The sequence below is a fragment of the Neovison vison genome, chromosome 2, assembly GCF_020171115.1.
Source record: "Neovison vison isolate M4711 chromosome 2, ASM_NN_V1, whole genome shotgun sequence".
Lineage (NCBI taxonomy): Eukaryota > Metazoa > Chordata > Mammalia > Carnivora > Mustelidae > Neogale > Neogale vison.
In genome coordinates this window covers 108,454,447-108,465,398 of record NC_058092.1, presented here as the reverse complement: position 1 = coordinate 108,465,398, position 10,952 = coordinate 108,454,447, and the positions used below count along the sequence as shown (strand labels likewise).

General features: G+C 47.2%; 1 protein-coding gene across 1 annotated transcript; it reads left to right on the top strand.

Moving 5' to 3' along the window:
* The first annotated feature begins 4,493 nt into the window (after positions 1-4,493).
* S100A11 (S100 calcium binding protein A11) lies at positions 4,494-10,477 on the top strand. The gene is made up of 3 exons (XM_044239275.1): positions 4,494-4,551; positions 9,058-9,210; positions 10,140-10,477. Exons 1-3 carry the CDS (start codon positions 4,549-4,551, stop codon positions 10,293-10,295), a joined length of 312 nt encoding a protein of 103 aa, XP_044095210.1. The 5' UTR covers positions 4,494-4,548; the 3' UTR covers positions 10,296-10,477.
* Positions 10,478-10,952: the final 475 nt, after the last annotated feature.

Genomic DNA, 10,952 nt, shown 5'->3' with positions numbered 1-10,952 from the left:
TCCCTCTCTCTCTGCCCCTCTCCCTGTGCTTGCACTTTCTGTCTCTCTCTCAAATAAATATTTGAAAGAGAAAAAAAAAGGAGCTATAAGCAAATGTGACTGTTCTCAGTCTTATTCTCTCCTATAGTGATTTTATCTCTCTTCCAAAGCCCACACCTCCACACAGGGGTGAGCTCAATTGCTTCTGCATTCTCAGCACAGGGTAACTCCCTCTCCCTGAATTCATGGACATCTCGCCTTGGTCACTGCAGGAATATTCGATTATGTTCAGTGTCTCTGGTCGTTCTCCTCTCCAGTACATTTTCTATACTTCCCTAAAGGGGAAGTACCTCATGCCACTCTCCTGCATAAGACTCTTCAGTGGTTCTTGATAAATAGCTCTCCAGATACAACCCAAATTTTCAGGCATAGCCCTTCATGCTCTGACCCTTATCTCTCCAGTCTCATATCCTGGAGCCTCTGCCTCACATTTACCATCCCTCCACACCCAAAGTACAGGGCTACAGAACCGCCCACAAGCCCTGAGAACACACATGTGCTACAGCCTCCTTACTTCTGCACAAGTCATCATGTGATTCCTCCTCTGAAGACAGTGCTCTGAGTTCTAAGCATTTTACAGGAATTATGTCTTAACCTTCATGACAACGACATGAAGTAAATACTACTATACTCTTCACTTGGAAATGAGGAAACTGAGGCACATAACAGAGAAATGTCTCGCTGGAGATTTTAGAGATAATGTGTTGCAGCACTGGGTTTGAACCCCAGGGTCTAGCTCGAGTCTGTCATTGGAAATACTGCCATACTGCCCTACTGCCTGACTTCACCTAGGCTCACCACCACTCCATCCACCTAGTGGATTTTCATGCATCCTTCAACACCCAGTTCAGGCAGCACTCTCTGCATGATGCTTTCCCTGCTCCCAAGCATTAACCACTCATTTCCTTCCCAGTGTTGTCACTGTACCTTGGTCACAGCTGGTAATTATGTCTATCACAATCCATTGTGTCCATTTAAGAATCTACCGAACTCTGCACCGAATTCAGGTAACACACAAGGATTAGCCTGTACTGTGGGAGGCCCCACATTTATTTCCCGAATTGTCCTTTTCCTCATCTGTACCTCATTTTAGTCTCTTGCTATTGGTTTAGCAGTCCTCACTCACCCTCAGCTCCTTGCCTACTTTAGCCCTTTAGTTTGATGTACTGCTTACCTAGTTTGCCAAATCTACCTTTCCCTCCCATCTATCCTGAACTCTCCCTCCACTGATGAAAACCTAGTAATGAACCCATTTCAGCATGACCCTGGGCAGTTACCAACACTGGCAGACTTAACTGGAGCAAGCTGATGTCCCAGCCTGGTTCTAGACAATTCATACTTATTTGGCTTAGCTCTTTCTTTGGTTTCACTCAAGCTAACTCATGGGGCAGACGAGTTGTTGAAAGAATAAATATCTTACAGAAAATCAGGGAAACTGAACAAGCAGGTTCAGGAAGAACAAGAAACAGTGAAGTTGGACCACAGGTTCTCACTATTAGTGATTCACTATTTATAAAACTCAGCTAATGTCTAAGTAGTTACTCCTTTTATTTCTAGTTTGCAATTCATCTATTTTCCCCCACTATTCTATGCACTTTCCAAACCTCATAGCTTCTACTTATTCACAGTGTCCACTTCTTTGTAATTTTGATTTGCCATGACCTTATGGGTCTCTCTACACAAATGTTCAGCATCAGCTCTTCTGAATATGTAGTTGTCTATGTGTTTCTAATTTCAGTTTCCAAAGGACAAGAAGATGAATGGCCTCAGTTCATCTTTCTATGTCATGTCATGTAATATCCACTACTGTCCAGTCTATGGATTGGTAGTCCTTGAGTCCAGAGCTAACTTCAATCCAGTCAGCTGTGACAGTGGGCATGGGGTCAAATCATGTGGTCACCAACTGGGCTGACACTACAAAGGAGGCTATAAGTGAGGTGTTTTCCCTTAAAGAGGATTATGTTATCAAAGTTTCCACGATTCACAAATTAGTCATTTAGACTAATGATTCTTTAATATTTTTTAATCCTAGAATTTTGTGACAATCAGATGCAAACTATAGATCCTTCCCCAGAAAGAAAATCTCTTTTGCAAAAAAATTCATATATAACTTTAGGGTATTTGTGAACCCTAGCAGCCATCCATGGAACACCCCCAAACTACTAAGGGTAAAATCTATCCACAGACCACCTCAAAGGCAGGAACTATATCGTAGTCGTATCTCTTGTGCCTAGCACTGGTCTTGGCACATACTAAGTTTCCAAAAATATTTGTCAAATGAGTACATTGAAGAATTCATTTGAGGGACGCCTGGGTGGCTCAGTCGGTGAAGCGGCTGCCTTCGGCTCAGGTCATGATCCCAGCGCCCTGGGATTGAGTCCCACATCGGGCTCCTTGCTCGGCAGGGAGCCTGCTTCTCCCTCTGCCTCTGCCTGCCATTCTGTCTGCTTGTGCTCACTCTCTCTCCCTCTCTCTCTCTGACAAATTAAAAAAAAAAAAAAAGAATTCATTTGATAGAAATGAATAGAATTCATTCATTTGGTAAAAGAAGCTTTTCCAATCCAGATAGAGGCTAAGAAGTTAATAGTTTATATAAAAGGAATCGAGGAGCCATTTTGTTTCCTTCTTTTGTTGTGGTTTGTATTTTAAGAGGACAATTGATCAGGGCTGTAGGGCAGGAAAATGCAGTTCTTTAAAAGATTTTATTTATTTATTTATTTATTTATTTATTTGACAAAGAGCACAAGTAGAGAGAGCAACAGGCAGAGGGAGAGAGAGAAACAGGCTCCCCGCTGAGCAGGAGGAGCCTCATGTGGGACTTGATTCCGGGACACTACAGAAGGTGGACGCTTAACCGACTGAGCCACCCAGACCAACGTGTTTTACACATTCAAAAGGATAGATTAAAGGGGCAAGAGACTAGTTAGGAAACCCAAGGAAGGAGTGAATGAAAACCTAAACAGAACACTGGAGGTGGGATTAGAAAAGATGGGGCAGATTCAAGAAAGTATAAAGATAAAACTGATAAGGGCACCCGGATGGTGCAGTTAAGTTTCTGCCTTCTGCTCAGGTCATGATCCCAGGGTGCTGGGATCAAGGCTGCTTCTCCCTTTCCTGCTTCCCCTGCTCCTGCTCTTTCTCTCACTGTCTCTCTGTCAAATAAATATTAAAATCTTTTTTTTTTTAAGTGATAGGAGTTGGGGGGCTCCTGGCTTAGTGGGTTAAGCCTCTGCCTTTGGCTCTGGCCCTGATCGCAGGGTCCTGGGATCAAGCCCCACATCGGGCTCTCTGCTTGGCAGGGAGCCTGCTTCCCCCTCTCTCTCTGCCTGCCTCTCTGCCTACTTGTGATCTGTCAAATAAATAAACAAAATCTTTTTTAAAAAAATGATAGAAGTTGTCAGTTGAAAAGACTTGTGGGTAAGAAAGGGATTTACAGTCAAAACCTGACTACAAAGCTCTCAAGTCAGCAGAACGGAAGAATGGCAAAAAGGGAGTACCATTAGCGGAGAAGGGGAAGACGGGAGAGAAACAGGTTATTTCTTTAATTATTGAGCCTAGGGCTTGGGTAGGGCTTTCAACTGGATTCAAGAAAACATGCCTCTGGGTAGCTGAGGGGCGACGCAGATTTGCTCAGAAGTGAGCAGCCGGTGCAGGAAGCAATTTATGCAATGCCCTGTGGTCCGTTATCTTTCATTCACGTCTACTCCACAGTTTCTGAAGCCGTCTCAAAGCCATGATTTCCCTGGACAGTTATAAGGGTCTTATGAAAACAGGAAATGCAACACCACTGCTTTTAACAGATAAGGAAGGGGAGCTCTGAGGAGCGAGGGGATTTGCCAAAAGTACTGCAATAAAGTGACAGCCCCATTTCAGAAGCCGGAGCTTCTGCCAACTGCACACAGAACAAATACCCTACTCACACCGGTCAGGTTTTAATTGCAGTGGTTTGGGGGTTGGAGGGTTTCAGTGTCTCAGGGGAAGAAGTTTGAGACAACAGCGCTCCACTTGGCAGGACTCACCACTGCTTCCTCCATTACCCAACTTTAGTGTGAAGGAAGAGACAGCCCGGCTTCTAGGGAACTTCTACAGTTACGGCCACACTCCGCGTTGCACGTTTTTACAAAAGGGCCCTCCTGCCTCTCTAATCTGAACGAGCACAATGGGCTCGTACACGGAAAAGAACCATAGACATGGGCACACCGCGCCCAAGACAGCTACGCCGAACTTCTAATTCAGGAAAGCCCTTTAAATCTTCAAGGCCCACAGGCAGGAAGAGAGCGCGTCGTGGGTGAGCTGCGCGTTGGGCAACGCGGGCGGGGCGGACAAGTCCGGATCGGCTCCGGGAGGCGGAGGCTGACTGGCGGGAGGGGGCGCGTGAGTCAGACGCGGTCGCGCGGGGCGGGTCGCGGAGAGCCGGGAACCCGCCGCCCGCCGCTGGCCGCCCAGAGCTCGCTGCGCCGCCGCCGTCGCCGCCGCCGGACGCCGACTCCGCGCCCGTCCCGCGAACACATGGTAAGCCCGAACTTTTTCTGGTCTTCGAAGCGCTGCAATAGAAGGAGCCACACCGCGCTTTCCACCATGCTTGATCTCTCGTTTCTGTGTGGATGTGGCAGGAAGCAGGGCAGGAAAAATAAATCGGGGGTGGGGTGGGGGGAATTGGGGTGGAGAGGCAGGAAAGAAGCAGCCCTAAGTGATAGCTGCGATAGTCGCGGAGGATCGACCCCCCGGAGGGTCTCGGGCTCCCGGGCAGAGAGCTGATGCGCGTCTGGAGAAGGGGGCTGCGCTCGGCACCGCTACCCCGCGGGTGGCGCCACGCCCGATCCCCCTCTACCGGCAAGTGGGGAAGTCGCTGGGGAAGGGCTGGAGGCCCCTGGCCCGCCCCTGGGAGACAAGTGAAAGAAGGGCCGTAGGGGCGTCCGGCGGCACTAGTTGTTTCTGTAGACCAGAAAAGGACACTTCTCAGAACTGAGCCGTGGGAGCCTGGGAAAATCAGTTTCGGTGAGCTAGGCAACCCGCCAGGACTCAAAAAGCCTGAAGCTGATGCCGCTCCCAGCCAGCGGAATGCGGCCCAGACTGTGGGAGGAGCCCCATCCAGGCCGAGCTCCCTCCTCCTGCCCTTTTCCTCTGAACCCACCATCTTTTCAGGGACTCGCGTCGCCATCTCTTTTTCTCTTCTCAGTTTCTGCCAGCCTACTTTGAACTCTGTTTCTCACTTTTGCATTAAGCCACCTCCAAAATTTACCTCCTCCGAGGCCTCTTCAGTGAAAGGAGTCAGTAAGCTTCCGCCCAGGGGCCAAATGGGGTTTCTGTTACACCCCCGACCCCGCAAAAGCTGTGAATGGATTTTATGTTTTTGAGTGGTTGAAAGAAAATCACAGGAAGAATAATACTTTGTGACATGTGAAATGATACGAAAATCAAAGTTAATTGTCCATAAATAAAGTTTTATTAGCACACGGCCACACCCGTTCACTTACGAGTTGTCTGTGGTTGCTGTCCCGCTGCAGAAGAGGAGGGACAGAGACAACATGGACCACAGTGGCCTAATATATTTACTGTTTGACCCTGTACAAAACATTTGCCAGACTCTGCTCTAGTGTGTCAACATTTATCCCTGCCTACTCTTTCCCTCCTTCCTTTCCATGCAAAAAGGGAGTAACAATGTCGCATGGAACCTTGAAAAGGTGGACCCATCACCAGTAGGTGGTGAAGATCTGCCATTACAGATCCTTTGAGGGTGGGGGAGCACACTGGTTAAGAACGACAACAGCAGGGTGTAAAGTTTTTCCGGTGAGATAAACACAACACCAGGCAAAGTGGGTGCAAGGCAAGATTTATTAGAAAAACACTCTCTGTTGAAGTTTCAGGACTCAGGAGAAGGGGAGCCAGGAAAGTTGCACCGGGAGGAGGTGGGCACCCTCGGGCGAGGTTCTGTGACTCTGGAAAGCAGAGTGGCGGAAGTAGCGCCTAAGGCAGGGAGGAGGGGACTTTTAAGGGGCCTCCATCGGAGTTCAGGGGTCTTTTGGCAAGTTTCCCTTATTTGGATATTTCGCCTGCTGGTTGGGGTCCCATTGGTCCACTGGAGCCCCGGGCGGGGGTCTCAGATTCCCGCTTGTCAGGGTCCCATTGGTCCACCGGAGCCCGGGTAGGGAGGGTTTACAGATTCCTGCTTGGGTCTTTGTTCTCCTGTCTGAGCTCAGGTTTTGTGGCAGGAACTTTCACCATCTTAAGTAGCCCTTTCTGCCAGCCCAACGCAGGGGTGCCTGGGTGGCTCAGTTGATCAGGGGTGGGACTCTTGATCTCAGCTCAGGTCTTGATCTCAGGGTAGTGAGATCAAGCCCCAGGTTGGGATCCATGCCACAGACAGACAGACAGACATAATCCCAGGTCGGGCTCCTTACTCATGGGGAGCCTGCTTCTCTATCTCTGCTTGCCATTCTGCCTGCTTGTGCATGCTCTCTTGCTCTCGCTCTCTCTCTCTCTCACATCTAAAATCTTTTTTAAAAAATAAGTATGAAAACAGCAGTGCTGGAGTCATTTTCAAGTGTTACTTCATTTTCATATTCCTTTTTCTTCCCCCTTTCATCAACATTCGAGCATGCATTGTTTAAATTCTTTCACAGTATCCAGTTATCTCACACCATTTTCTTCTTCCTATCATGGTGCCAAATACAACTGTGAGGATGCAGTGAGCTGTGGGCAGTGCTGGCCTCTGGTCAGGAGATCCAGTTCTCCTCCGTCTCAGCCTCAGCTCCACCGTGAGCAAAGCTTTCCTGTCTCTGCACCTCCCTTCCCTGGAATCATCTCCCAAGCCCCCTTCTGCTCTACAAATTTTGCAGTTCCATTTCAGTAACTTGGTAATTGTGTTTTTTTGTTTTTTTTTTTCTGCTCTGGAAAATTACCTCTGAGGAGAAATACAGAGGTTTCAAGTAGAAAGAAAAAGTCTAAATTATAGTCCTGATGTTAAGGAAGGAAAAAAAAATGCAGAAAGCCACTTGGAAACTAGAAAAGCAAAACAATCTGAATTCTGCAGGGAAGGGGGGCAGAGTAGCATCTACAGGCCTAAAGAAAGGTCAGAAAGCCCTTGCTCCTCAGCCTGGAATCTTCTACCTTATCTGGCATTCACTCCCAGCTGACCTTCTTCCTGTCAACTGACACATTACTAAGACGTGAGATTTTAGTCCTGATAAGGAAGGCTGTGGAGCAAACACAACTGTTTCCAGGCTATTTATTCTGTTTCACTCCCAAACCCTGGACTTACAAACGTTTTTCTTTGCTTAAGAAAAAGTTCTCTTTGAGAAAAAAAAAAAATTCCAACAAGATGACTGTTAGGAAAGAATCCACCTCCAGAAAAGTTCATTAGAACCACCTTGGAAGGGGCATTACAGATAACTACTACATGCAATCGGCCCCAAGCAGCTCAGCTAGCTGGTAAAGCACATGGAGAAACTGCAAATGAAAACACTACAGGGAAGAGGGAAGGAGCCCAAAGTTGTGTGGCTAAAGCTCAGATCAGTTCTTAGCACATTAATTACAGTCCGTAGCTCACTAATTACTGGGATTGAAAGTCTCCTGGAAGTTCTGCAAAAATCAAATTAAAGGTTCATTGCTAAATTGCAAATGTCACCATCCAAGGATCATTTTTTCCCCAAGATTTTAGGTATTTATTTAATAGAGATGGAATGAGCAATGGGAGGGGCAGAGAGAGAAGGCAGACTCCCTGCTGAGCAGGAAGCCTAAAGCAGGACTTGATCCCAAGGTAGAAGCTTAAATGACTAAGCTACCCAGGAACCCCGCAAAGCATTGTTAATACCTGAAGCCTTAGAGGAAGGGCGTGGGGGGGCAAGTCTTCCAGAAAGCCTGCAGTTGCCAGTCTGAACCACCAGGGGGATCTCGGTACCAGCAGGAATGACCCAAAGGCTCTGCAAAATAGGATTTCCCTGAAGGATTCTGTTAAAAGGAAAGCAGAGCCCAGCGCAAAATTGACCCCAGCTCCTCCTGGTGCAACCACAGCTGAGGTTTAGCTCTGTAGAGGTCAGGTGAGCTGTGTGACAGCCTGGGCATTCCCTTCCTGATATCCACCTTTGTGTTTTGAAGTGACCAGAGAAGTTCCTTCAGCTGTTCCTGTAGGAATTAGTGGTATCTTGGAACAAAGACCAAAAACTGCAGAAAGGGACCTGGAGGCTGAGATTCTAGGGGTGACTCTGCTATGTCAATTACCTTCTCATGTCTCTATTTCTCACATGTAAAATTAACTATTTCTAACCTTTGATATGAAAGAAGCTTTTGAACATCCAAAAAGCTCTCAGATCTTCCACCCCACACATAATAACTATGCATTTAGTGTTCTTCTAGAAAATGCAAGAGTCCCAGGAATTCAGTATTGCTTTTTTTTTTTTTTAATTTATTGGGGTGGTTCAGAAGGAGAGAGAGCATCTTAAGCAGGCTCCACGCCCTGAGTGTGGCTCGATCTCGTGACCCTGAGATGACCTGAGCCAAAACCAAGGTCATGACCTGAGCCAAAACCAAGAGTCCATCATCTAACCAACTGAGCCACCCAGACACCCCTCAGTATTGATTTAAAAAGCTGCCATTTCATTCATCCTGATAGTCTCTGTATTCTCTTAGAAAATAGGAAATTATTTAATCTCTAGACAGAGCTTGGTGTGCTTATGGATCTGTGGAGCTATAGTTATACATATGTTTACTGAGAAGTTCTAGAAACATCATGAAGCCTGCCATGCTCACTCTCATCTAGGCAGTCTACTACTTTTAGACACACCCACATGCTTTGTGTGTACCCTCAATATGCTTCACCCGGAATAAACATGGGAATGGATAGGGAAGGCATGCTCATAGAATGTGACTTTCTGTGTTTGTCCTGGGGCCCTCTGCCCCTTAAAATATGACCAAGCCTTTTAGGAAACTGCTTTGCCCTGAAATGAAAGTATGAGATCTCTAGAGTGTCCTCTGGGCATCTAGCCCTTGTCTGAGCCCTGACTTTTTTTTTCTCTAAAGGCAAAAATGTCCAGCCCTACTGAGACCGAGCGGTGCATCGAGTCTCTGATTGCTGTTTTCCAGAAGTTTGCTGGAAAGGAGGGTAACAACTGCACGCTCTCCAAGACAGAGTTCCTAACCTTCATGAATACGGAACTGGCTGCCTTCACAAAGGTATGGCTCCCGGCTCCCAACCCTCATTCCCCAAACTGCCCAGAGCTCTAAATAAGACGCTGGCAGAATGGCTAGAAGTGAAGGCCCAGCAGCTGACCCCCACACTCCTGCCGCCTCTTCAATCACTCCAGCATGGACAAGGCTGAGCCCCCAGGGCTCTGAGTGCTGTGACTATTAAAGGACCTTTTCTTCTTTTCTTTGAGTAAGATGTATTTTAAAGATCAAAGTTATCAAACTGCATGACACAGGGGATGGTGAATTGTTTCTTCCATTTAGGGAAAAGGCATATGAAATGGTAAATGGTGTAATAGGATAGTTTTCAAATTTATTCATCCAACCCAAAGCTTCTAGGGAAGTCCCGCCCACGGATCTTTCTGTGATCATGGAAGTAATGTTCTGGATACCTGCATAGTCTAGTGTGGTAGCCATAAGGTGCATGTGCCACTTAAGGACTGACTTTCTAAATTCCTAATTTAAACAGCCCTTTGCCACTAGCTGCTGTGAGTGTGTGCACGTGTTGGCCACTAAGCTAAGGGGAGGAGGGGGTAGATCGGGGCCTGCACCTTCTTCCCTGTCACTTCACTCCACTTCCATACAGTTCATACACTGCGGTTGCATGCAACACTTGACAAAGGTTTCCACTGCTTTTATGAACTTGAATAGCCAGCCTGTGCCAGTCACAGAGGAACCCTGGGTGGGGAGCCAGAAAATGTGTATTCTAGTTGCAGATTTCCCCTTCAGCAAGTCACTTCATATGTTTGAGTCTGTCTCAGTGTCTGGGAAGTGGAAATGCTACTAGCCCCTACCCTGTACTGCACACTCTTGTGTGACTAAAATGTGGCGACATAATGGAAAGCATCTTAGAAAGTGTGACATAAATTAATTGTATTTCTAATAGGATCATTATGATGCTTATTGTTATCTTGCAGAACCAGAAGGACCCTGGTGTCCTCGACCGCATGATGAAGAAACTGGACCTCAACTCTGACGGGCAGCTAGATTTCCAAGAATTTCTTAATCTTATTGGTGGCATGGCTATAGCTTGCCATGACTCCTTTACAAAGTCTCCGCATTTCCGGAAGTAAATCGGAGGGGCTCTTGGGCCTGTGCTCCAGGCCACCTCTTGCCTTCAAAACAGCTTCCCAGTCATCACGTCCTCTTCACAATCTCCATGGACCCTGAGCCCAGAGCGCCTCCCACCCCCCCACCCCCCCACCCTTCCAGTCCTGCTGGTAGTTAATAAAGCAATAGTGTTTTTTAAATCCCACACTAGAAAGTCAGTTACATTTGTGCCAGAGAGGAAGCAGCATGGGAGGAATGGCATTAGCGTGATGGAAGCAGTTCCCGGAGCAGCACAGGAAATAGTGAAATACACACTGGGTGTAGATGTAATTATGACTCACGATACCAATAGAATCATTCCCGATTACTCAGACTGATGGAGAGGTGTCACTTGTCATAAATCAGTAAGCATCTGTTCACCCCTACTGTGGGCACTGTCACAGGCTCTGAAGACACAGTCGGCAAGACAGACAAGGTCCCGCATTCACTGAGCTGACTTTCTAGTGGGGGAAGCCAATGAACAAGTAAGCAACAAAGATGACTGGAGTGTGTGAAGTCCTATGGAGGAAGATCACAGGGTGGTGTGTTACAGGTTAATGGGGGCTGGGGGAGGGCATGTTTCTGAGATCTCGAGTGCTGACATCTGAAGGATGAGCTGGAGCAAACCTCAAGAAAAATGG

Bases quoted from the DNA above. Each gene is read 5' to 3' on its own strand.
- S100A11 (XM_044239275.1), top strand. The intron at 9,211-10,139 runs GTATGGCTCCCG...GTTATCTTGCAG, and splicing joins AACTGGCTGCCTTCACAAAG to AACCAGAAGGACCCTGGTGT.